The following is a 27,610-nucleotide window of genomic DNA, read 5'->3' on the forward strand; positions in this document are numbered from 1 at the left end:
ATATACAACATAATAACCAGAGAATTGGCCATAAGAGCGTGTAACAAATTCACAGCAGCAAAGATTTTGAGCAGCAGCTATTAGAAAAGTGGCTCAAGACAGAAGGACCCCACAAAACAGAGCTGCCATCTCTCCTTCCCACCCCCACTAGAGGCCAGAGATCTGCAGGATCATCTCTTGGTCTCCAGAGAAGTGCCCTTTGATGCCTTTCCTCATGTCCCCATTCCCACGAAAAAAAAAACCAAAAAACAACAGTCAGAACATCTCCATTTTCTGCTGCTTCCTTGCAGCAGATCCAGCAGCACCGTGCCTCCCATTCACCAACTTGTAGGAGCTATTCCAGCCGACTTCCTGACTGGAGTGAGGGTAACCTCCCCCAAAATCCCCGCTCTACTAAGCAGATAACCCTCCCTTGCTACTCATCCACTTTTAATCAGATACAGTTAAGCACGGAGCAGAATGACTAAACACTTCCAGGGAAAAACGATGACAGGGAAGAAGAACTGAATGCTGTGCTCCAGGGAGAAGGAAAGAAATCTGGGGCTGTTTTCATTTTTTCCCATTCCATTTCTTCCTCTCGTGTAAGAAGAAAGTAAAGCGAGAAGCGCTGTAAATAAGCATAGATATATATACTTTTATATGCTAATGTGTCTAACTCCACAAATGAGTTGTAGCTCCCAGCTGCTGACAAGGATGCCTGACAGCCTGAGATAGTGAAAGTGCAAGTCACCGAACAAAGAGCTGTGTGGAAGGCAGCACTGAAAATGCTGCTGAAGAAAAGGGAAACTGCTGAAAGCGTTTCTTTTTAAGAGGCCGAATTCCTTGGTCAAAACGGCAGCAAGAAGACAAAACGTAGCATTCCACACCAGGGGAAAAGGGCAGGAAATATAAGGGTAGCAGACAGCAGGAGAGTGTCTGTTTGAGAGCAAAGGTGAGTAATGCCTAATTCCTTGGATCGGTTTCAAATGGCAGCGTTTGTGTTATCGCAAAACATTCAAGTACCTCCAAAAGTGTATATTCTATATTTGGGCGGTTGCCATTTCAATGAGAATTTGCCACAAAATAAAGGTTTAAGGCTCATGTCAAAACTGAACTCTCAAACATAACTCGAAGCAAGTAGCAGCAAATGCTGTGCTGTGATACCATCTGTGTTCACGTACAGCTCTCGAGCTCTCCTCCTATTGCTTCCTAAAGCAGTAATGATAAAAAATAAACACAGATATGATGGAGAAGCACCGTGTGTTGGAATACACGATGAAGCTGAGCCTTACCATGTTTGTTACAGAAACAAACTCTGTATCCACATATTGCAACAAAGCATCCCTAGGGAAATAAAAATGAAGGTTATATTCTCCTTCATGTTTAGATTGTCAGTGTTAGATTGTCCCAGCCAAGTCTGGTGAGCCCAGACCATTTGAACACTGTTTTTTTCAGCTCCTTCCTCAAACATCCCAGCACCTTTCTATGTGAAAGTGGGTGAAATTCTTTAAATGCTGGAGGAGATGGAAGGCACCAGAATGGTTGAGAAAGGGGGGGGAAATACTTCAGTGTTAAATCAGCATAGGAGATAACAGAATCACAGAATGGATCACAGAATGACCCGGGTTGGAAGGGACCTCAAGGATCATGTAGTTCCAACCCCCCTGCCTGGCAGGGCCACCAAACATACACCTTTACTAGATCAGGTTGCCCAGAAGTTGCGCTCCTATTCACACTGTGCTCTAGCAGCGCTCCAGCCCAGCCCTGTCCAGCTACCCGTCGAGCCCACAAGCGTGCTCACAACTTCCTCTTGCTTTCCGAGAATCACCTCGCTCCTCCTATGCTAATCCCACACGCTGCCTAGCAAGAGATGTGGAGGCTCTGCCTACACACACACCGTGTGTCCCGCACCATTCGTTCTCGTGGTCGGTGAGCGGGCAGAGCTGCTGCTTCCCATCCCCACAGCTGAGATGCGGCAATGTGCCACGTGACAGCCGGGTAAGGCTGTGTCACATCTTGCACCGAGAAGGAGCAGGGTGGAGCTGCGGCTGGAATCTCCATCAATATGAACGCCTGGAGGGAGGAATCTCCCTCTTCCAGCGAGGATGGTTCTGCTCCGTGATCTCTTCGGTGCGGGTCTCTAAGGGGGAACCTCCCCGAGCCCTGCATTGTGTGAGGCAGCACACAGGGCAGCTCCCCGCCCCACACGCTCGAGGGAAGGAAGGCGGTGCGGGCTGAGGTGAATGCGGCCATCCAGCACCTCGATATAAAATAAACCAGCCTTTCCAATACGGGCAGCGTTCAGCATTCCAACCCACTCCCCCCCTTCTTCTCCTCTTCTTCCTCCTCCTCCCCCTCGCAGGCCCCGGGGCCCTCGTTCCGCACCCCATCCCGGCGGGGTTTGCTCTCTTGCACGGCGGGGCCGCTGTGACTCCTCGGCCCGGGTGTGAGACACAAAGGCGGCACACACACACACACACACACAGAGCGGGGAGCGCCGGGGGCCGGCGGGGATAAGGGGGACGCGCGCTCCCGCGGGCGGGGCCCGGTCTCGGCCTGCGCCGGGGGAGGCGCGTGCTCGCGCTCTTGCCCTCTCCGTTGCCATGGCGCCGCTTGACGTCACGGGCGCTGCGCTGTCCGCGCGGGAGCGGCGCGGTGATTGGCGGAGCCGCCGTGTGTGGCGCTGGGAAAGAGGCTGCAGCGCCGCGAGCCGCGACACACGCACACACACAGCGCCGCGAGCCCCGACACACCGCGCCTCGAGCCGCACCGAGCAGGTAACGGGGCCCCACACCGACCGACCGCCGGCTCCAGCGGGCGGCAGGCGGGCAGCCAACGGCCCCGGCCCCTCCTGTAGAGCGGGCAGCGAGCGGGGCGGGGGGGGCTGGCGGGGAGGGCGGCGGGGGGAACACGGCTCGGCGGGGCGGGGAGCGCGGGGCCCTCAGCGCGGAGCGGGGGGATACGGCTCACAGCTCACGGCTCCCCCCCCTTCCTCCCTCCTGCCGCCGCCTCGGGCCGGGCAGGCGGCATCCTCCTCCTCCTCCTACTGCCGCTCCGCCGCCCCCGTTGCCGTGCGGAGGTGATCGGGATTAGGGCGCACGGCGGTGGGCAGGGCTGCGGCTCCCGGCCGCCATGACAAAGGCGCGGGCGCGGCGCTGTGTGGCTCGGCGGAGGGCGGATGCGGCGGGCGCGGATGGGGCGGAGCCGCCCCGAGGCGGGGGCCGGGCGCTGCTCTGTGCTGTGCTGCGCTGTGCTGAGCCGTGCTGCCCTGCCCGCCGCCCGCGGCTCCATCTTACGGCGGAGCGCGGCCCAACCGCGGTCTCGGCGCTCGGTGCGGGCAGTGCGGGCCTCGGAGCTCCTTAAAATGGCTCCTGAGAGCGGGGCGGATCGACGTGCTGCGGCCTCCAGCCTCGGGCTGCAGAAAGGGCCGGGGGACCGGACGGCTGAAACGCGCTCGGGTTTTGTCGTCTGTGGGAGGTTTACACCAAGAAACTCGTGGTTTCTTGGTGTAAAATGACAATAGGTTGCAGGGTAAGGTGCGGGGTTTTGTGTGTGGAACGCGTGGGAATGAATAAAGCATCCTGACCAAAGCGGGTTTTGGTTAAACGAGCTTTGAAGGATGATAGGTCACCAAACACCAGAGGACCGTGCCAGGTACATAAAAAGGTGGGGGGAGGAAGGGTTGTTCTCCCTTCCCCCCCCAATAGGCACAAGGGTCTCTATCAGGAGCCCAAGCCAGGTTATGAAGCATCCCAACCAGCTTGTGCTAGTGAAATACTGACATCGATGTCATATTTCTTCCCAATTGTAAAAATCTCTTTTTGTCTCTGGAGTATAACCCCTCAGGCCCAGGAGCTGTATCTGGGTCAGAAGGCCAGCGTAGCCTGACTGGAGAAGGGAGGTTCCCACCATGGGAGGTGCGGTCCTTCCAGCTTAGGGCTCTGCTCTGTTCTGGCTCTAGAGCATCGGATGTGGGGTTTGATTGGCACATCCCTCTTCCAGTCCTTTCTGGATGGAGCAGTAAGGTTCTTTTAAGGCACGGAGTTGTATGGTACTGCTTGCCTGGCCTTCTTTTTGTCAGTTCCTCTGGCAAAAATACAGTTGGCTATTTTCTTTATCAATTTAGTTGCATTCATAATTAGGTGCAGTTGACACCGAAGCTTGAATGTGCTCTAAAGAGAGAGTGATGGCAAGGAACTGGGATTGCGTGCCCACTTAAGATGGGAATTATTTGCTTCTGGTTTCTTTGGATGCTTTTATTTGCATTTCAGAAATGACTTAAACCATTTAACTTTGCTTCTTTCTTAAAAAAGAAAAAAAAAGGACTTTTAAGTTTGTGTGTTCGAGTGTTTGTGTGCCTTGCATTCCAGATTTCAGCTGTACTTCTTAATTCCAGGCTACTTAAAGGATGGCTGTTCTGCGTGTGAGGTTGAAACATCTTTGTCCTTAACCGTTGTCTTAATAACGCCTCGCTATTTTTTCCTCTTCAGAAATCTCAGCATGGATAAAAATGAGCTAGTGCAAAAGGCCAAACTGGCTGAGCAGGCTGAAAGATATGATGACATGGCGAGTTGCATGAAGTCCGTGACCGAGCAAGGAGCCGAGCTGTCCAATGAAGAGAGGAATCTTCTCTCTGTTGCCTATAAAAATGTTGTAGGAGCCCGTAGGTCATCTTGGAGAGTCGTCTCAAGTATCGAACAAAAGACGGAAGGCGCTGAGAAAAAACAGCAGATGGCTCGAGAATACAGAGAGAAAATTGAGACTGAGCTAAGAGACATCTGCAATGATGTGCTGGTGAGAAATAACGAAACTGTTGTTGTGTTTTACCTTAGGGTTGCAGGGTGAATGGTGCTGGGTCTCGTTAGGGATGCCTCTATCTGACCTTTAAAGATGGTTTCCTACAGCATTTCTGAAGGACAAGGTTAGAAAACTATCTAACTTTTCACAGAATTATCAAGGTTGGAAAAGACCTAGAAGATCATCTAGTCCAACCATTACCAATACTTCCCAGCTAAATCATATTCATCAACACAACATCCAAACGTTTCTTGAACACTCCCATGGTCAGTCTTCACCACCTCCCTGGGCAGTGCATTCCAATGCCTGACCACCCTTTCTAAGAAGTAATACTTCCTAATGTCCAGCCTGAATCTCCCCTGGCGCAGCTTAAAACCATTCCCTCTAGTTCTATCACTGATTACATGAGAGAAGAGGCCAACCCCCAGCTCACTACAACCTCCCTTTTCTTTCCATCTAACGTATCAATTCTTTTATATGGGAGTATAGTTACAAGCACCAATATATTTGTAGACATGTTTAAACCTTGTGTTAACTTTTCGTAACTATTCCTTTATATGCAGTATTTATTTGAGACTGAAGAGGGGAAGGTTTGGTTTGGGGTTTTCCAGTCCTCCCCTACATGGTAATTGTGTCCCAGATCACACTGATTTCTGTGACTTTAAAATGCTGCACTGGTTGTAAGAGGTAGTTCTTACTCTACGGAAATTGTGCCCCTCCCTGTTTAAGATGATGTAATGTTAGTTATGACTCAGCCATGCAGAAAGCTGCCTGCAGGAAGAGGCAGTAGCAATGCTATGATAGCCTCTTAAACTTTAGACTTTCAGAAGTAAACAAAAAAGGAGAGTTCCAAGCTAAGATTTGCTGTGACTTGTAGATATGTTAAAGTCTATGTACACTGTTGGTAGATACATGTTTTTCTTTTCAGTGGGAAATGGTGTCATAAAATCTGAATCTCTTCCAGATGCTTATACTACATTATCAGTTTTTCCTATTGCCAGTACCAATAGTGCCACAGTGAGCACACGAGCAGAGGGTGTCCTGTCCTGCCACCAGCTGGGAGGTACCTGGTGCTGTCAGCTGGACACGGACCCTACTGGTGTGTCCTGTGCATCCAGGTCATATACATGGACGTGACCATGGTGTGTGATAGGAGGGGAGTCTTAAGTAGCTGAGCACGTGCTTGAAGACCTGATGTCAAAGTAAAATTACCATCAATGAATAGCATAAATTTCACATGTTGTACAGGATAACTAAATGCCATGGGTGCTAATTGCCTCTAGGAGGCTGGTTCTCCGGGGGCGTGTGGAAGTCAGTATGGATAACTTTTGAGCCTTGTCTTCCACGGTTCTGGTAATGCACCATGAATGTAGGTTTCTTTATTTCGTGAGGATAGCTCTTAAATTTCTTCCAGAAATCAAAGTGCCAAACACACGTACAGGAGGAAAACCTGGTTTACTGCCTGTTATGTGAAGTAGTAACTCATCTATTGAAGCCTGGGAAATAGAGATTATAATCTGACATTGTAATTCCTTGTTTCTTTACAATTTTTATTAATATATTTTATTAATTTATTTTATTAATGGAGAAAGTCCTTGAGGGCGGGTGCTTTAGAATGATCTGAGTTTCTCTTGTAAACTCCGCTTGTGTTGAAGGAATAATTTCAATGATGCCGTTGGGCTTAGAAACCTTTTTTAGCAGAACTTAACAAAGTGTTTGCAATTAGATTTTTCTGATAATGAAAACCAGATGGAGGCAAAGCTGGCTTGCTTTTATTGTGCATGCTAAATACAAGCCTAAAACAAAATCCTTGTTGTTGAGTCTGCTGCAGTAGTAGGATCTGGGAGAGGGGAATGCAGGAGGAGAATCTTGTTTTAATCTGTTCCATCTCAATAAGACTTGAATTCGTGTGTGTACCAAGAGAAGTGTAAAGCACTTAAAGAAATGAATATTCTTTGCCTTGTTACTACTTCTAGGCAGCTGATGTCTTGCTCGTTTTCAGTGTTGCCAGTCCAGTTTTTCTTAATAGGTTAAGGGGAAAATCACTGTCCGGTTGAAGCAATGCCTCAGGCAGTGATTTGCTGTAACTAAACCTAAATTGAAAGAGCTGTTTTAAAATGGGGGTGGGGTGAAATGTGATATTAAAATGATAGAATTTTCAAAATGCTGACAGACAGAATGCACCAAGTTTGAGAATTGCAGTCAAGGGTTGGATTATATGTTAAAATGCACTTGTTTCTTGGTCGAGTTGTCCTATTCACATATGTTCTTACCTGCCTAGAAATGTGACTGACTGTATTGCTGTACTTGAAAGCTGCTTTGCTTTAATGGAGGGGCAAGTAGTAATTTATTTTTTCCCCTATGAACAGGAGTCTGTATGTTGCCATATGCAAAGGAAGAACTAGGATTTCATTTATTTATTTCCAAGATTCTCTAGTTTTGCATAGTGTAGCCTGGTGCATAACAGCTCACAGGACCAAAGAGTAATGCTTACCAAATTATAGTTTTTACAAAGTATGCCATTAGCATAACCAGAAGTGTTAAATTTTCAGTTCCCAGTCACCAAACCTATCCATTTTGGTACAAACATGGCTTGAAGACTTTTGTATCCCTTATTAAGACTGTATATCTGTTTGAGCTGTAGCCTTCAATCGCTTATTAGGCTCTGAAGTAATATTTAATACCCTGGAGTGTTACATCATGGCTCAGTGTGGAAGTGACTGCTGCTCAGACCTCTGTGTTGAGGGGTGGAAAGCAATGAAGAGGCTGTCACTAGTGAGGTGCAGCCAGGGCTGGCTCTTGTACAGCTCCTCACTCTTCCCTCATTAGTTGGAATCAAACCACCAGTGGGTTGGAAGAAACAGCCCTTCTAACCCACCTGGTGTGGAATATATACCAAGCTCTGGGTTCTGTTTCCAGCCCTGCCACTAATTTAGGGGGTGAATAAATAAGAGTGGTTAATGCTGGACTTCTTTCTTGGTTTGTGACTACAAGTTGGAGCGATTAAAGAAATATTGGTAGTTACATGGGCTGATCCAGCTGGTTTGATTTATGCTGATCTTGCTACAAAATCAGCATTTGTGCCTTTGCCACTTCCTAAACTCTCCTTTCCTTGAGCCTGATGTGGAGAACCCTTACAGCTCTCTAAGCAAGTGAACTCATCCTCCTGTTAGCTGCTGCAGAGACATCGAAACTCTTAATCCAGCACCAATTGTGTCAGATGTGTGCTGTAGTACATTCAGGCATATTATAACCAACTCCAGTTTTTCAGTTGTCTTGGTAGCACTGCTAAACTGCAGATAATTGTCACCTTGTGTGTAATGAAGACTGAATTTCCAAATCCTTCAAGAATAGTGGGGTGGGTGGGGGGAACATCTACAGATGATGCTTGAGTACGGCAATGCATGATGGATTTACTTGAGTATTACAGAATATTTCCAGCTTCAGTAGTTTTTCATATTATACAGGAAATTAAACTCTTAAGTAATAAACTCTTAAGTAATTTTCCTCATGTTAGCTAAGTGTGTGTGCTTCACGTCCTGTTTCACTTTCTACAGTAGAAAGTATGTCTGAAATATGTCTGTATAATAACCTCTTATTTATCATTACCATATTTAAACACAAAACAACAGATGTTAATCAGCAGCTGTGGATTTTCTTCCAAATGCTTTTTTGCAGTTAGTGGGAATCAACTGTAGCTGAAGTGATTTGCATTACACTTACAGTAAGGTGAGTCTTCCAACTAATGAGGATTATGAAATACAGAGAATATGTAGAGGGATCTTTACATGGCTGCTATTTGATATTTATTACTGCTCACGTGTTGGTTTTCAGGTCTGAAATACTACGGGCCTTCAGGTAGTTTCTGATATGAGCTAAATGTAAATGAAAAACTTAAAACATGACCAGCATTTTTTGGTTTAGTATGAACACAGTTCGAAATGGCCACCTTCTGTTCATACAACGGGAGTCCCTTGTATTTCTTCCAAAATACTTGGTGAGATTTGTCTCGTTTATTCCCCATGCCCAGTCTTCTGGGTGATCTGTCTTCCTCCCCCAAGCTCCCTACAGTTGCACATTGAGTGGCTCTTGGCTTGCTGTGAATAATCACACTTTCACTATTTCTTTTCTCTCTGGGTTCTTCCTCTTACTGTCTAAAGTGTCTTCCTGAAACTGTCTGTGTAGGTGCTATGTGACATAGGGGAGTAAACTCTTCGAAAGGGCTGACAATAGCAGGACATGGGGAAATGGTTTTAAGTTAAAAGAGGGAAGATTTAGGTTGGATGTTAGGGGGAAGTTCTTCACTAGGAGAGTGGTTAGGCCCTGGAACAGGCTGCCCAGGGAGGTTGTGGATGCCCCGTCCTTGGAGGTGTTCAAGGCCAGGTTGGACGGGGCCCTGGGCAACCTGATGTAGTAAATGTGTATGTTTGGTGGCCCTGCCAGGCAGGGGGGTTGGAACTACATGATCCTTGAGGTCCCTTCCAACCTGGGTCATTCTGTGATTCTGTGACATCCCCCCTCCCTGCCAGGGAAGCTTAAGGATAATGGTGCTGTTGAGGACTCTCTAAATAAGATGAGTTGTTTGCTTTTGTTGCTAGGTTGTTATTTCATTTGTTTGAGTTGGAAGGGATCCTTAAAGGCTGTCTAGTCCAACTCCCCTGCAGTGAGCAGGGACACCTACAGCTAGAGCAGGTGCTCAAAGCCCCATCCAGCCTGACCTTGGTTGTCTCTGGAGATGAGGCATCCACCTCCTCTCTGGGCAGCCTGTTCCAGTGCCTCACTGCTTTTATTGTAATCATCATAATAAAAAAGCTTTCTTCCTTATGTCCAGTGTAAATGTACCTTCTTTTAATTCAAAACTACTTACCCTTGTCATTCTTCCTAACATCAAGTTCCAAAGCATAAAATGGTGTTCTTTGTGTGCCTGTAAGAATTGCTGTTTTCTGAGTGGAATAGCCATAATAGTAGTTATTCTTGTGAGAAGAGGAAGTGAAGTTAAATCTCAACTAAATGACTTTCATGTATACTTTTTTTAGGGTAGGCTGGGGGAAGGCTTAAGTAGCCAGTTTATGGGACTGCAGTTCACTGGGGGCTGAGAGCAAAATTCCATTCAGAGTGCATCTAAATGGCTTCTTTAAGAACATAGCACAGAATTAATGATTGTTGCTGTCGTACTGACAAATTCCTCAGAGTCTATTTTCTAGATGCCTGCAAACAGCAAATATGTTACTGTTTTAACATCTGTAAAACCTGCTTCTGCGCAGAATAAGGACTGTTCTCCATCCTGCAGGCAGCCATATGCTTTTTGATGCTTGCAGGCATGTACATGTGGGTCATTCCTAAAGGTGACAGTGTCCTCTTGATGGTCAATTATACTTTTGACTATACTTTTTTGTCTTTGAGAGACCTGTGCTATATAACTGATGCCTTGGGGTGCGGGGGGAGGAGGTGTGGGGAGGAAGAAAGTTGGAAAGTTCAACTGTGCTCAGAACAGGTATGCTATGATCATTTGTCAATCTTGTCTGGTCAAATTTGGAATATCTTGGGAGGATGGAGATTACAATAGGCTATTCCCCTATAAGGACAGGCTGAGGGAGTTGGGCTTGTTCAGCCTAGAGAAGAGAAGGTTGCAGGGTGACCTCATTGCAGCCTTTCAGTACCTGAAGGGAACTTACTCCCAGGAGGGGAGTAAACTCTTTGAAAGGGCTGACAATAGCAGGACACGGGGAAATGGTTTTAAGTTAAAAGAGGGAAGATTTAGGTTGGATGTGAGGGGGAAGTTCTTCACTAGGAGAGTGGTTAGGCCCTGGAACAGGCTGCCCAGGGAGGTTGTGGATGCCCCGTCCTTGGAGGTGTTCAAGACCAGGTTGGACGGGGCCCTGGGCAACCTGATCTAGTAAATGTGTATGTTTAGTGGCCCTGCCAGGCAGGGGGGTTGGAACTACATGATCCTTGAGGTCCCTTCCAACCCGGGTCATTCTGTGATTCTGTAGGCTGTCCAGAGGGGTTGTGCAATGTTTGGTTATAGTTGCATTTAAAACAAAGCCATATCCATCTGTAAAATCAGAATTCCTTGTGTTCCAGCTCACTTGCTTCCTCTTGCACTACAGACCTTCAGGAATAATCTGGCTCCATCTTCTCTAAGCAGCTGTCCAGTCCAATGCAATAAACTGTTGGTATTTCCCAGGCTGAGCAAACCCAGCTCTCAGTCTTTCCCTGTGTCATGTGCCCCATCCTCATCATCATCCTGGTGGGTCCCCACTGGGCTTGTCTCAGTATGTCTCCCTTGCACTGTGGAGCTCAAACCTAGGATAGAACTCCAGATGTTTCTAAATGTAATATTGAAAAATGTTAACGAGTAACGTGTTAGTGATGTGTGTGAAAATAAGTCAGTATTTCTGTTTCAAAATTTGCGTATCTGCACGATTATTTTTAAGATGCTGCAGAGCAGAGTATGGCTGGGGTTTTGTCCTGCCCAGGATGATCAAAGCTTTTAGTCAACTCTCCAAGTCCAAGTTTTTAAGTTAAGGTTCTGCTGATATAATTACTCAAGCACATTGAAGTTAAGAGGCTGAGATGATTTGTATCAACCTCATAATTTCACCTTGTTAATTATTTTAATCACTTTCCTGGCTTTAGTTACACCCCTTCAGGTGTTTCTGGTTTTGTTGTCTTTTTTTTTTCAGTGCTTAAACTTAATCAATTTCTTTTGTGCTTTTTCTTCTTTTTTTGAAGCACGGGTGGTGTATTATGTTGTCCCTGCCTATAGTGGGAGGTTGGAACTGTGTGATCTTACAGGTCGCTTCCAACCCAAACCATTCTATGATTGAAACTGTTGAGAAGCTGTTGAATCAGAATTTAAACACCCATGGATTGGTTCAAATGAAACTGATTCTTAGATATCAATCATGCAAAATTTATCTGTTGGTTTCTGTTCATTTTACATTGTGTAACTATCTGTAAATGCATGAAACTTCAGCTCATGTTTGGGAGGATTTTTCAGTTCCAGCTTATGTAAGTAACTGACTGGTGGATGGGTCCTGAGAGTAAAGGTGAGACTGTACTTAGTAGTCTTAGCAAGAAATGTGTCTATAATGTTGTTGGGTTGTTTCTTTTTTTCTAATGCACCCATGTATCATAAAATTGGATGAGTTGCTTTGCATAAATGCTAATGGAGTCTTCAGTATAGTCTTACTTCTGATAGTTGTATTTGCTGTGCATATAGAATCATATAATTACCCAGGTTGGATAAGACCTTGGAGATTATCAAGTCCAACTGCAGCCTAACCAGAACCCTAACTCTAACAACCTTACACTAAATCATATCCCTGAGTACCACATCCAAATGGCTCTTAAACACATCCAGGGATGGTGACTCAACCACCTCCCTGGGGAGCCTATTCCAGTACCTAACTACCCTTTCTGTAAAGAAGTTCTTCCTAATATCCAACCTAAACTTGCCCTGGCGCAACTTGAGGCCATTTCCCCTTGTCCTGTCACTTGTCACTAGTGAGAAGAGACCTGCCCCACTCTCACTGTAAGAACCTTCCAGGTACTGGAAGAGGGCGATAAGGTCTCCCCTCAGCCTCCTTTTCCCCAGACTAAACAGCCCCAGCTTCCTCAGCCTCTCCTCGTAGGGCTGATTCTGATATGTGTGTACACATGTATCTGTGTCCTCCATATCTTCTTGGACTGGTTGGAAGTAGAGCAAATCTATATTTTAAACAGCAGCCTGCTGTATTCACTTTATGTTAATGCTTATTTTATGTTAATGCTTACTAACAGCTTTGATTATGTTTTTTTAATGGCAAAACCTAAGAGCTACATGTAGAGCTTGTCCTGTCCAGTAGCTTCCAGCTAACAGCTGATTTACTTGAAAGCAATCTTGAGTGTTCGTATACTTGAAAGTGATACAGTAAGAAGCAGTAAAATTGATCATGATTATTTTCTAAACTTGTTTTTTACTGAATGCTCTTGTGTAGTTGCTTCTATTTTATTGAAGTCTGACAGAAGACTTGTGGTGCCTCTACTAATCAGCAGTGGTAAGACATGCTGCTGCTGAAGAAACCAGTGCATTTTTCAATCAGATTTAATGCAGATCAAATAGAGTAGCAAGCTTTATTTCTGGATGTCATTACCCCTTGTAATTATGCAGGTAAAGAAATATTTAACGGCAGGAATCCCCGTTCTTTAGTCTGTAATTGATCTGATATTCAGACTCTAATTGATTAGATTCTCCTAGGGCAGAGCAGGCTTACATCACTGCAATGGAATTTTGGTAGTAAAGTGCTTTTATTAGTACTGTATGCCATAAAGAACTGATGGATACATTGCTTAGTGCAGTATGCTGCAGGTTTCAGGTCTCCTCAGAGAAACAGTTACTAAGTATAAGTTGTTCTTACTTTGTTTCTTAGCAAGGATAGTGTTACGTCATGTTTCTAGGGGGTTTTATTAGTATCTCGTCAGGGATTAAAACTGCCGAACCTCCAGGCAGCTTCAATGGCGTGTTCCAGTTTGCAGTACAGCCATGGTTGTTCATGTCGATGTACCTGCCTTGCAGAAATTCTCATCCTACTCGAGCAGTTCCAATTCTGGATTATCACAAGTTTTTTAGGAGGAGTTCTGTGGCTTTTTGATTATTTGCACTTCGTGCTTTTGGCACCTTACTGCTTCTTACTGCTTTATTGCAAGTCCATAGCATTCAAGAAATCACTGCACTGCCAAAAGCACAGGGAAATGCTGCAGTTAGTTTTGTTTCTTGTTGAATGTTAGTACCTACTAATGCCTTAATAAAACCTTGAAAAATAATTAGGATTAAAGTAAATTCCTTATTGGCTGCTGCCTTCTATATGTATTTTCGCAGATTGCACTGAATAGGAAAGGTGTTTTCGCTTAAGAGTCGGAATTCAGTTCTTTCACTGTCATGTGTTCTTCAGTGTGCTTTAACTCATTGGCCTGTAGCAATGAGTTTGGGTGAGTTAGGCTTCTGAATAACCTCTAAGCTTATGTCCTGATATTAAGTACATCTGTTTCCTATGCCATCAGTTCTAACTGGAAGACAGTGGTAGAAGGAAGGAGCTAGTGGCAGGTGTGAAGGTTGCACTGGGGAAAACAGGTCCACAAGGATTGCTCCATGTTTGGCTGTGGAAGCCTGCTGTGAAAGATGCTGTTAGTCATTGCCTAAGTTCCAGTGCCTTCCCTTCACGGCAGATGGGTAACATGGCCATAAATACTGGATTTTTCTCTGAACACCCCTAGGTGTTTTAGTGCATACACCTACTTAGTGACTTCATTCTAGCCCCTGGTGCACGTGTGAGCACGAGGATGATTTTTCTGGGTGTCCTACTTATTTCTCCCATGTCTTCCTCTGCTTGCCCATGTGTGACACTGCTTTTGTTCTCTTTTTACAGAAACACATTTAGACTGTTTTAACAGGATCTTCTGCATGAGCTAAAATTTATTGCTGTTCTCCCTGCTACACAGGATTCCTTTTTCTCTGCTAATCCTTTAGTTCTTTTTTCTTTCCTTCCTTTATTGTTTACTCAGGCTTTGTGATGTTTCCCCTTCTAGTTCTTCCTCAGATAAGCAGCTGCTTTGCCATAATCAGGTTTACCTTTATCCTGCTCACCAGTGCCAGGTGTCCCTATGCATGTTGCATGTCCTGCTGTTGCATGAACTCTGCAGATGAATCCCTGCGTACAGGATGGGCTGTGCTTTCCTTTGTCCTATCATCCCCAAATCTAAATTCTTCTCCTGCTCAGGCTCATCTTTTCTCTCCTTGCCTGATTCAAGCTGCTGCTTGCTTCCTGTGTGGGCAGCCAGTTTGATAGGAAAAGGGATAATGGGTACTGAGAACAGGCAGCAGGTTTGTTTTCAGCTGTTCCATCAGAGATCTCCAATGCAATAGCAGCTTCTGGTGTTCGTCAGATGTTCTCATATACCTGTTCTGCTGAGTGAGTTAGTGGGTAAAAGAATCTTCAGCTGGCTTTAAACAAGAGACTTTGCTTTTGGCTTTGGCCTTAGTAGAAGGCTGGCAGGAGAATGGTCCTCTTGTGGCATCTGTGGGTTGTTTTCCCCCCCCCCCCCCCCCCCCCCCAACCAAGAGAGTTGGAGGCCATCCATGAGGCAGCAGTCCCAGAGCCCTGATCCTCAACTCTGAGTAGAATTGTCATCAAAAGCATCCTAATGGGCTGCTTCAAAAATACTTGGGAAGGGATTGTTTGAAAACATCCCTCTTAAAAGTAACTGTCACTTTCCTCTTACTGTTCTGATAGGTGTGTCAAAATAAAACTTCTGCTGGCCACAAATGGCTTGGTTCAACCCTTTGTAGTGAGTATGCAGATCTGTGCAGTGTGGCTAATTGCATGTAACATTTCAAAGCTTGTGTAACTTCCTTGGCTGTGGTGCTGACAGAAAACATGCATGGGAAGCCAAATGCTGGCTTATTATAGGAATGATAGGTGTCTTTAACTTGTCCAACGCTTGTGATCTGCTTTGATTCTGTCATCAAAATAGAAGCATGTAAGGAAATAAGTGCAGAAAACCTTTGTAAGCTACTATTCTAGTTAAGTAGTTGGATCTGCTTTAAGTACATGTAGTTCTTGCAATGTGTGTGCCTGAAATGTTGATCAGTATTTTGAATGTCTGCCTATATATACCTGATACTTTATAGCTCTTGAAACTACTTGAGCTCAGCTTTGCAGGTAAGGAATAATGTATCACATACAGATCACAGAATCACAGAATGACCCGGGTTGGAAGGGACCTCAAGGAACATGTAGTTCCAACCCCCCTGCCTGGCAGGGCCACCAAACATACACATTTACTAGATCAGGTTGCCCAGGGTCCCGTCCAACCTGGCCTTGAACACCTCCAAGGACGGGGCATCCACAACCTCCCGGGGCAGCCTGTTCCAGGGCCTGACCACTCTCCTAGTGAAGAACTTCCCCCTAACATCCAACCTAAATCTTCCCTCTTTTAACTTAAAACCATTTCCCCGTGTTCTGCTATTGTCAGCCCTTTCAAAGAGTTTACTCCCCTCCTGGGTGTAAAGGTGCATCCTTACATGTAGATGTAGATCAGCATGGTGTTTTTTGTAATGGAAGTGTCTGTGGGGCATTGCTAGAGGTGAGGTAGTAGACAATAGTCCTGTTGGCCAGTACAGTCACAGTGGTGTTCATGTCATGTCCTGAAAAAAGATAATGTTGTGCAGCCTGCATCGTGAAAATATTAGGCCACTGTCACTTAATGCCCAATGTCAAAGAAATGGGTTTTCAGGCTGAGCTTAAAAAAGATATGCTGGTTTTTTTTAATGCCTTCTGGGTGAATCGGGGGAGAAAAAGAGCTCTTCCCTATGTCGCATAGCACAAATTGATGACAAGTAATTAAAATTCTGCAAATACTCCTGCTTAGCTTATCTCCTAAAGTAGAAATAATGGCAGAACTGTCACATGGCTTTTGATGCTGCTTGAAAAAAGAAGCCCTGCCATGTTAGTTCTGAGCCAAACTGATAACCATTTAAATAGGCTTCTGAACGTATTCCTTTCAATTTTTGCAGGCAAATAATTCTTTTTTTTCTTTGCACCTTCTGGAATTTTTCACTCAACTACCTGTCTTGCTAGAAGTTAATTCTTGGTAATTAGAGAGCTGCATGTTCCCAATACTTAAACAGCACTTACCTGCTCATTTACAGCTGTATTACTGTAGAATCAGGTGATTTTATTGTTACAACTTGTTTGTCAGGAGGGGAATATCTTAAACAGAGAACTGAGCTGTTGAAATCTTCAGGCACTTTAGTAATTATATAAAGCTCCCAGGCAATAACAGTACTGAAACTGAGCTTTTAATAAAGGGAAATATGCACAGAACTACAGGTAATAGAATGAAATTGAGGTATTGGGTGGTTTTTTTTAATGCTTGAATAGTGGATTTGGGAATAGTCTTCTGGGCCCAAACAAGTCATTTACCAGAAGTCCTCACAAAAGCTTGACAGACTGAAGCATATATGTCACTCCAAAAATAACACCTATTTGTTTCCAAAGAAAATACAGCAGATGTAAAGAGCACAATAACACAGTTTGAGCAAATTCTCAGCTTCAAAACAGTATTTTTTTGTATAGTCACTGCTGTTAGCTAGTTCACCTGGGGGAGCTGATGGAGCTGCTCTTCATCTTGTGGTGTCACAGCTGTGCACAGCCATCCAGAACATGGTTTGTCCTTCATGTTGCTATTGCTTCTGCTGAAATGTACCACCTACCACCTCACTGTGCTGGCATCTGCTGCTGGGTCTCCATAAGCATTCAGCAAGTGTTGGTGGATGTCATCGAGTGCCATTTTCCCTGTGTGGAGGAATTCATTAATGTGCCTTTGCTCCTTACAGACTTCCATGTCAGATGCTGTTCAATCAGACTGCCCCTCTGCTGCCATCTGTCAGACAGCAACAACAGGCAACTGTGTGCTATTGGGAAGGTTCTGCTTCTACTGCCATAGAGCCAACATCTGCTGATGTTGTGGGCTATCATAATAAAACGGGAAACATTTGTTCTGGAACACTCATTTGCAGTAAAAGCTGGCGAGCATTTTGTAGAGGGTGTTGGGTTGTTTTTGTTCTTTTAAAGACTGAATGACCTCTGTTGTATTTCTCTTATACTGAGTCTGATTCTTAAGGCTGGCTTGCAAAACTGCAGAGCAAGTCCATAGAGGTTTCCATCAAAATAGGCTCAGAACTCATTGTGCTTATGGCTAATGTCCTTGAATATGTCCTGCTCTGGCTCAAGAACTTAATTAAGAAAGTAGGAAAGTGAACTCTTTCTAATTTAGTGTTTAATATAAGCCAGAATTGAAGTTCACTGGTGGAATAAAAAAAAATTGTGCTGATTCAGTCTGTTACATCTTTTGAGACAAAGGCTTTCTCTGCTGCGTACTTAGTGGGGGAACACACTGCATTTGTGACATTGCTTATCTGTGGTATGTGTGAGCATTGCTGGCATCTGAAAGCGCTGTCTGTCCCAGGCCAGCATAACAAAACCTATTATCCACAATTGTGATTGCAACCGGTTGGGAAGCGTTGAAGCTTGAGCTTTTCATTGCTAGCATACTGATAAGAGAGTTGATATTCAAATTTAATGCACGTATGTTAAACAGATAGGAAAATAGAATTTTTTTCATTGAAAATCTTCTTGGAAAGAGCGCTTTCAACTTTGCTATGAAAAGTATTTGAAGCACTTGCACAAGCTGTTACAGGTTTTAGCTGCTCTGAGTTGTTGCTGCATTTGTCTGCGTGGCTGCAATGCCATGGTTTGTTTTACAGCAGTTAATTTTGCTGCCATATTAAAAACATATTAAAAGCTGTGGCTGAGGAGTCATGGGTTTGGAAGAGGGGTGGCTTTTCCCTGTGCAGGTGTTTCTGCTATATTGTTGTTTTGGCATTGTAGCTGCCCATGGCATTGTAGTTACTGCATACTAATACCTGTATCAGAAATGGACAGGAGCTTGGCACAATAGCTGGATTATCTTAAATGAGCATGAGAGCCTGGGTACATAGAGGGAAGATTTAGGTTGGATGTTAGGGGGAAGTTCTTCACTAGGAGAGTGGTTAGGCCCTGGAACAGGCTGCCCAGGGAGGTTGTGGATGCCCCGTCCTTGGAGGTGTTCAAGACCAGGTTGGACGGGGCCCTGGGCAACCTGATCTAGTAAATGTGTATGTTTGGTGGCCCTGCCAGGCAGGGGGGTTGGAACTACATGATCCTTGAGGTCCCTTCCAACCCGGTCATCCTGTGATTCTGTGATACCATGTAGGTGTAAATCACCCTTCCTGTATGGACTTCCTTTAGTGGTTGGGATGCCACGTGTATTGCGGTGATGTGGCTTACCTAACAAGCTTTGTAGTTACAGATGAGCATGTTGGAGGCATTGTGGACTGGTTGTTACCACATCAGTGACCCACATGGTGATCAGCTCTGCTGATAAACATTGTCATATTAACTGGTAAGGGAGAAAGAAGGTAGCTGTATATTAGAATGGTTGAGTACAGCATTGAAATGAAAACACTGGTACGAGAAATTGAATATGTAGTACTAAATCCTAATAGATAAATAGTAGGAGAAGGATCTTTCAGTGATCTTTGAATTCAGCATGCTCATGAAGGTATGTGACCTACCAGTCCTACCTGGTATCAAGGTAGAAGAGACTTCCTTCATCCAGATAAGAATGGGCTGCATGTGCAGTCCAGGAGTTAGACTTGACATAGGTTATGCTGTGTGAATGAACAACTGTTCAATGGGTTCTTCCTAGCTCAGCAGTCTTCAACGTTGGCTTAGAACACTTTTTGCTAGGATTCTTATCCTCCTATTAGCAATAGCAGCTATTGCCCTGCTAGCATCTATCTGATAATTAAGACTTAATTGATAGCCTTTTCTCTTCCATGTCTACTTGTATGGTTAACTCACTTGAGACTTAAGTGAAGTTCAGGTCTGGAAAGCTGGTTGCTGCAGTGGGACTGGGCAGAGCTGCTCTCTTCAGTCAGCTTCCTTTAGAAATGGAGAATTTGTTTCTTGATCAGTGCAAATACCTTGATCAGGCCAATTAATGGAGTGTACGGAAGGAGGGCAGCTCCCCACAGTGCTGGGAGGGTGGTGGGTGCAGTCTGCAACTGCCTTAATTGCAGTCCTACAGAGACAGCCTAATTATAAAAGACTTACTCTCAGTAGTAAAAAAAAACCCTTCAGTTGTCACTGAAGTCACCGTCTTGGCAAGGACGATAAGTATCATAGCTGTGAACGCTGGAGTTCCATAAGGGTAAGAGCAGAGCTGTAAGTAGTTACAGAGAGCCAATGCGTGCCTTGTGTACTTGGCAGCCCTCTGCTTGTGCCAGTAGTGCTGTGGCAGCAGTGGCACCAAGCCCTCCTGGTATAGCTTGTGCCTTCCAGAATGATGCCTCTGGCAGCTGGGCAGCCTGCTTGGCTGTGTGACTGTGCTGCTGCTGCCTTGATTGTGTTACGTTCCCTTTGCTGCCAGAGGATCATCTCTGCTGTCACTCCAACAGGAAGCAAGAGCATGGTATTTCTTGATGTATCCTTGCATTGTTATAAAGTGAGATTATAGGCCAGCCCTGCCATGCAGGAAATAGCAATTAGTAAAGATGTCTCTTTCCCCCGTTATGTTGAAACAAATGAAGCCCACTTAGTATGGGTTATTTTAATCTAACTGGAGTGTAAGCGTGGCTGAACCTTGTCTAACTCCTGTTTCTGGCAGCCTAACTTCTTCATTACCCTGTCTGCTGACAGAGATCTACTGCAATAGGTCACTTCACTTTGACAGTTTTCACAAGTTTGAGTCTACTAGACTAAATATTCATGATCTGTATAAATAAATCAGCAGTACTTAAACTTGTTCACTCCTTTTCTTCCTGTCTCTTACAAAGTTTTCTGTAGCTTGATGTCAGCTGGCTTATTGGCCCAAGCAGTGCCACAGGTGCCATTGGGACACAGCGGTGCCGTATTCCTGTTGTGAATAGGAATACAGGAGACATGCAGTTAACACAGAGGTTGCTATCTGCAAGGAAGCACTGTAAGGTGGCCATAATTCTGTGAGCTTGACCTGCATTACATCACGCGTTTCTGTGGTGTCATTGGAAAGATGAGCTGAAAACAGCGAAACTGAAATGTCATTCATCTAATTGGAAGTGGGGGGTGAGGGGGAAGACATCCAAAAATTCTTAGAGAAAAATAAAACATTAAATTGTTACATAGCCTTAGCAAAGTTTATGTAACAGTTTCTAATTTCATTTTGAGTACTCAACAGCACTTCTGCACTTATTCTGGTTTTTAAATAACTGGCTTTTCTTTCAAAGTCTGACTTCAAGAACTCACTATCAAGAAGTTTGACAGGCTTGTGCCTTAATTTGACTAAATGTGTTGGAGCTAGTGATTTTTTTTTCTTCTTTTCATCATAATAGAACTCCTGCTAAATTACATGACTGCTTCAGCTGGTGACTTGCATTGCTGATTTAATAAGCAGTTAGAACAATCTAGAAAAGAAAAAACACCTGGTCTTAACTGGCAGCTCATGGGTGGGGATTTGGTGGGGTGACTCCAGAGAGCTGCCGTTGCTTTGGAAGGGATGGGCAGCATGTAGTCACACAGCTGAACAGCTGTTGATTCAACTGTCTAGAAAGGCAGGAATCCAGATTCACTGTGCAGTTTCTCTTTGGTGATCCAAATGTAGAGTTCCACTTAACACTAATTAAAAAAACCCACAACCTCATTAGCCTGGCCTAGTTCCCATTGCCTGTGTATGTAAGGTATTTGGGTCTCTGATTTGGCAGCTGATATTTTGAGTCCTTTTATCATCTGTGGATGCTGACTTCATTCCATTGTGTACACTCTGCCCAGACTCTTTGGATGACATTATTTTTGTCAGGGCCTACAGAAACCGTTCCTTTGGCCCTTCAGCATTCATCTGCTAAATGAACAGACTTCTTTCCTGTTCTCCCTATAGAGTCCCAGCATGGATCGTTCCTTTTAGTACCCGGAATTATGATCCAGAACACATTTTTTCCTTAGCCAAATATGCTATGTAGGATGTGACAGCTTTACTTCTGCCTATTTTTGTCTTGACTTTGAAATAGATGGTAGCATAATCAAACTGTTGGTTCAAAAGCTATGAAAGTATGCATGTTCAAAACGCTGTTCTTTGCTTCTCTTTTAGTCTCTGTTGGAAAAGTTCTTGATCCCTAATGCTTCGCAAGCAGAAAGCAAAGTTTTCTATTTGAAAATGAAAGGTGACTATTACCGTTACTTGGCTGAGGTTGCTGCTGGAGATGACAAGAAAGGTATGTCAATTGTCGCTAAATCTTTGGTCAGTTTAGTGGACAGCAACACTACAGTAACTTTTGGAATACTTCTTTTTCAGATTCTGCTGTCACAGAATCTTGAAATCAGATCCAGTGTATGCATACAAGAATGTGCCTTACCACTGACATACCAGTTAATGCTTTTTTTCCTGGCTCTCTGAGTATTGTTTTTACCTCTTCGTAGGGAGTCACTGTAGCTTTCTGAAGTGCTTTAGTGCTAGTTCTCCTGCGTTTCTGCAGCACATAAGAACGTCTGTATAAGTTTAGTGAGCAGAGAGACTAGAATACACCTGGGGAAGGAAAGGATTAATAAAACAGATGTTCAGTAATTTTTTTCCATAACCATGGTAGTTTGATTTCTAAATGGCTTTTATTTCCTAAATTTCTCATGTAGCTCGTCCTAATAGCAGGTAAGTTGCCTTTACTCGTGTTTGGTAAGTAAAGTTAAAATAATGTACTTAACTGCAGCCATTAAGCCACCTAGTGTATTGAAGAGGCACCTAAATAACACCTTGTCTTTGTGCAGTCATCTTCAGTTCAGGAGAATCTATTACATTTAGATAGCACTGTTCACAGCAAACTCCAAGCTGTTTCCTGGAGCCAGTCTCCACAGTCTGCTGGATAGTAAGGTTACGAAGATGAGTAAGATAAGACTTAATAAACAATGTTTGATTTGACTTCTAGTGTTTGCTGCATGCAAGCTGACCTAGTCTTGGTGACTGCAGAACCACATGTGTAATAAATAAATGTGTTACTGTGTACCATAGCAGATGTATTTTTGTTCAGTAATCTCTCATTTACAAACTAGAAGGTACACTCTCATAAGGATAGTTACTGACTGTAAAATCTTTGTTTAATGTAACTTTAAGCTTCATTTTTATTCAGCTCAGCAGTTACCAGTGGGTTCTGACTTGCCAGATGAAGAAACAATTTGGAAAGCCCATCTGGCTCTCAGTTGCTATGGCTCCTCAAGTCTTTCATCTTGGAGGTTTTTTTCTTCATGCTATCTGTGATGCCTAACCTTGAAATGTAGCAACTGATAATGACTGTAGCAAATAACGTCCATTTAGTTAAGCAGATTTTTTTTTTCAGAGTGTCTATATAAAGCTCTCAGTTATAGGAACTGGGTTTTTGCCTCTGTAAATTGGCTTATTATGTTGACGAGAGTTTTCTTATGGCAATCTGGTGGGCAGGAATGTGGAGCAGGTAGCCTCACCCTGCTGCTTCAGCCTTCAACTCTGGAGCTGTACGATCCTATCTGAGGAGGACAAGGTTGAAAATCCTGCCGGTTTCTTACACTGATGACTCCAAAATAAACAGAATATACCTAATTTTGCTATAAATTCCATGAAACAGTGCTCTCCAGGTAATTCTTACCTTGTCAAGTAAGAACACACTTTTTGGGAGCTTTTCCTCAAACATAGGTATTGAAATAAAATGCTGAAGTTAATTGAAGCTGCTTATTTTTCATGCTGCTTGTTTTGCCTTTCATAAGCAGCACCATTTTCTAAGACTTTCCCATTATGGAAGTAGTAAAACACCTCCCACTGTTTCTAAATTTAACTTCCTGTAAAACCAGTTCTTCTCAACCGTAGTGTACAGAGCGCTGGTCGTTTTCAGGGCAGAACAGCAGTTGTTTGACTTCTCTGAAGTGCTCATGTGATAACAGTGAATTAAGAGAGCCAGAGCCCTGCCTGAACACGCAGGGCAGAGTGTGTCCTCCCTCTTCCACATTGAGGACAACAATCGGATGCTTTAATGTCTATAACTCTTCAAAGCTGAAGCAGTAGATATTGTGTATGAGAAGCACTCAAAATCTGAAAGCAAATATGTTATTTTTGAGTTACTTAACCTGAAGATTTTTTTTCTTTGTTTTTGACTGGCACTTAGAAATTGCTCTGCATGTATTTCTGGTTTGATCCAGAAACATCAGGATGTGAATAGGGAATGAATTTTTTTTGTCTGAATTGAATTACTTCCTGCCCACCTCCTTCTCAGATAGTATAACAGTCTTTGAGAGTGCAGAATAATGGTCCCTTTGTTCTGAGTGTCTACCTCCTGTGGTCATCAAGGGCATAGTCCAGCTTCTGAGCTGTGCTGGGCCATATTTACTTCAGGTTTAGGTATGTTACACGCTACCTTTGCCAAGTAATTTGAATGAGACGTCACAGGTGACTTAAGGAAAGGATTCAACAGGATAGGCAAAGGTCATTGGGACTTTCTGTGACTCAAATGTGCATCTGTAATGCTTTGCAGTATTTGAATACGTTGAAATTGCATTGCATCAAACCTGTGTGCAGTTAAACCTTCAAAATTGTATTTCTTTCCTGTAGATTGTGGGTTTTATGTTGGTGAAGCACTGTAAAAGTGTTGTGAATATCTGACCTGTTAATACAGGCAGTCACAGGGTAATGGAGGTAATTAAATCTGTAACATACTCAGTGATAACTAAATTTTTAGATTATTAGAAAAAGTGGAATGTTAATGAGCATTTAAGATACCTTATTTATAAGTGTTCACTCTTAACATAATTTACTCACACAACTGTGAACTGATTATATGTCAGAGTATTTGAGTTACTTACTTGCTGTGGGTTTTGTTTGTTTTATCCTAAAGGGATTGTGGAGCAATCACAACAGGCGTATCAAGAAGCTTTTGAAATCAGTAAAAAGGAGATGCAGCCAACACACCCCATCAGATTAGGTCTGGCTCTAAACTTCTCCGTGTTTTATTATGAGATTCTCAATTCCCCAGAGAAAGCCTGTTCCCTTGCAAAAACGGTAGGTTTGTGGGGGGGCTGGGAGGGAGTTCCACTGATTATTTGCATAACCTTTTGTTGTGTGGCTAATGAGCTTTGGGCGTCTCTTTCATCTCTAGGCTTTTGATGAAGCAATTGCTGAACTTGATACATTAAGTGAAGAGTCATACAAAGACAGCACGCTAATAATGCAGTTACTGAGAGACAACTTGACAGTGAGTATCGTTCCATTTCACAGGCTGTTCATAGCAGAACTGGTCCTTCCAGCACTCAGGGCTGCTGGGTTCATCCCTAGCTGTGAGACGGCCTGTCACTTACAGACAAGTTCACATTGTGTTTGAGTGTATACCTTTCTCTATAGGACTCAGCTGTCTGTGGTGTGAGATGGGGACTGTCACTCAGAGTAAACAAAATGTTCATCTTGTAGTTTTTGTAACCTACCTTGAACTGTAAAAAAGGCAAAGACAAACATCTAAACGAAACAGTGAATTTAAGCATGCAGTGCTGTAATTAATGACATAGTTCACTTCCCAGTCATCTTGTGGAGGAAAGGGGGAACTACAAGCAAGAGTAGAGAAAGAAGCAGCTCTTCTTTTGGTGCCAGATGAAACTCCTTGTTCATACGTTAGATGCATCCGGTGTTGGAAACCTTTGCAAAATATCTGGACTTTTCTTACCGTAACCAAAGTGAAGTTGTTCAGTTACATAAAACTGGAGCTGCTATATTTTCTGTTTCTGTTTGTAGGGCTGTGTTTGCCTGTTTCTTGGAACCTTTTCCACTAGAATGGCAACACAATATATTTCTGGAGAACTGCTTGCAATAGTTCCAGCTATTGCTTACAAAACAAATGGCAGAGATTTCTCAATGTCTATAAGGGATACAGATACAGCACTGGCTTCACTCACTGTGTGCTGTTAATTGGGTGAGATTGCTCAAGAGCTGTCCCTTGAATGAGGGATCAGAAGTAGAGAATAGAAGCAACTTTAATTGCCAGCTTCCTAGTGAAAATAACATCCAGCTTGCCATAAGTTTGAGAGAGCTTTGCCTCAACCTGGAGCAAAAGTTGGACTGAGCTGCCACAGTGTATGTGTTACCTTAGCAGGGCCTGAGATTTGATATCGGATTTCTATTGTAAGGGACCTTTTTCTAGATAGCTGCAAGATTCCATGTCCCTGTCAGATGGATACATCCTCTCTTAGATGCTTACCATGATCTGTATGAGTATTGCTCTTACGTTAATTCCATGTTTTTTACACTACTTCTGATGCAACTTCTGACAAAGTCTGCAGTGAGTATCTTAAGTGTAAAAGGGTCTGCTCTGCTAGTTATGCAGTCCTCTCATCTTTTAGACTCAGGCTTTTGACAGTGATTCAACATGCTGATCACTTACATGTAGTAGCAGCTTTTTCTCAGTTGTTAGTTCTTTCTGGCTTGAGTTTCATCTGTCTGAAGAATTCTATTGGGGACTGAAGGCAGAGAAGTGTTCAGAAATGCATGGAGTGGTGCTGAAATAGACAGTAATGGATTTGAATGTTAGAAACAAGTGTATTGCTGTCACAAGTAGGCTCACTTGTTGCTTAATAATTTTACTAAGGAGTGTTTAGTGCAGCTACTGCTTGTTATTTGTAGTAAGAACAAGGCTATGGGGCTTGTACAAGACACTCTATGGTCTTGTACTTTTCAAAAAGGGTAAAGTGTTTCTGGTGTTAATTTTTTGGGTTTTTTTGCATCATATGAGACCTTCAAAAGGGTAGGTCCCAAACCATGCTGGAATGTGGGTAGACAAAGAATTAAGTTATTTGGCTTTACTGCTTACTACCATAGAACATGAAGGACTCGGTTAAGGCTGCTGAACCTCCAAAGAGAGATTGGATAATGATTGTTTGTTGTAAATATTAATATCTTGCATATTTCACTCTTTTCTTTCCCAAACAGTTGTGGACATCGGATACCCAAGGAGATGAAGCTGAAGCAGGAGAAGGAGGGGAAAATTAACCAGCCTTCCAACTTCCGTCTGCCTCATTCTGAAATTTACACAGTAAACCATTCGTCATCCATGCTGTCCCACACATAGTTTTTGTTTACGATTTGACAGGTTTATGTTACTTCTATTTGGATTTCTATATTTCCCATGTGGTTTTGTTTAATATTAGGGGAATAGAGCCAGTTAACATTGGGGGAATTTATCTGTCTTCATCTGAGGTGGCCAATATAGGGTTGTGAAATTTTTATACAAGTTTTACATGTTTGGCATAGTACTTTTGGTACATTGTGGCTTCCACAAGGCCAGTGTTAAAACAGCTTTCTGTGTCAAGCGAGGAAGACTGCTTGTATATTGGTCTGTCGTGGTGGAAAAAAGGGATCATCGGTTGCAGCCACAGGTGTAGTTAGCATGAATAATCAAGCTGGAACACACATGGCTGTGAATAAACTGATGTCCCATAGATATTGCATGTGGAGTAAACATGTGAAATCTGTGGAATATACCAATCAAGTGTACATCTCTGATTGCAGCTGAAGTGTTCCTTAAGACAGTTTGATAACCCAGTCAACTTATCTCTAGAGAAGGACAGAGAAACGGTTCACATTCCATTATTTGTAAAGTTACCTGCTGTTGCTTTCATTATTTTTGCTACACATTTTCTTTGTATTTAAATGGTTTAAGCAACCTAAGAACAAATGTACAAGTAAAGACGCAGTAAAAATGAATTGCTTGATATCCATAATGACACTGTATATCGAGCACAGCAGTAAAACAAAAACCCATGTATTTAACTTTTTTAGGTTTTTTGCTTTTGTGATTATTTTTTTTTGATACTTGCCTAACATGCATGTGCTGTAAAAATAGTTAACAGGGAAATAACTTGATGATGGCTAGCTTTGTTTAATGTCTTATGAAATTTTCATGAACAATCCAAGCATAACTGTTCAGAACATGTGTATTAAGTTGATGTAAGTGGAATAAAAGTTTTATGAATGGACTTTTCAACTACCTTTGTAGATTTCATGTCATCTCTTTCCACTCTTCTTAAAGCAGGAGCAGTTTTATCATACGTGGATTAAATATGGAAGCGGTTCTGTTAAGGGGAATCTTAATGCACACTTGAGAGTAAAGTTAACTTCATTGGAATCAACACTGAATATTTCACATCAGATGTTTCATTGCTCTAATTCACGGCTTTTTAGATGGCTGTTGCTTTCTGACTGTTTGGCTGGTGCTCTG

General features: G+C 43.4%; 1 protein-coding gene across 1 annotated transcript; it reads left to right on the plus strand.

Annotated features, from left to right (window-relative positions):
* The first annotated feature begins 2,693 nt into the window (after positions 1 to 2,693).
* YWHAZ (tyrosine 3-monooxygenase/tryptophan 5-monooxygenase activation protein zeta) lies at positions 2,694 to 27,368 on the plus strand. Its single transcript, XM_015856086.2, has 6 exons — positions 2,694 to 2,756; positions 4,470 to 4,773; positions 21,484 to 21,607; positions 24,245 to 24,408; positions 24,506 to 24,601; positions 26,323 to 27,368. The coding sequence occupies exons 2-6, from the start codon at positions 4,480 to 4,482 to the stop codon at positions 26,380 to 26,382; spliced, it is 738 nt and encodes a 245-aa protein (XP_015711572.1). The 5' UTR covers positions 2,694 to 2,756; positions 4,470 to 4,479; the 3' UTR covers positions 26,383 to 27,368.
* Positions 27,369 to 27,610: the final 242 nt, after the last annotated feature.

The sequence above is a fragment of the Coturnix japonica genome, chromosome 2 (assembly GCF_054131305.1).
Source record: "Coturnix japonica strain WE chromosome 2, WE-NBRP24, whole genome shotgun sequence".
NCBI classification, from domain to species: Eukaryota; Metazoa; Chordata; class Aves; order Galliformes; family Phasianidae; genus Coturnix; species Coturnix japonica.

Coding starts and splice junctions, on each gene's coding strand:
- YWHAZ (XM_015856086.2), top strand. CDS start 4,480: ATGGATAAAAATGAGCTAGTGCAAAAGGCCAAACTGGCTGAGCAGGCT. Junction 21,608..24,244: donor TGCTGGAGATGACAAGAAAG/GTATGTCAATTG, acceptor TTTATCCTAAAG/GGATTGTGGAGCAATCACAA. Junction 24,409..24,505: donor CCTGTTCCCTTGCAAAAACG/GTAGGTTTGTGG, acceptor TTTCATCTCTAG/GCTTTTGATGAAGCAATTGC.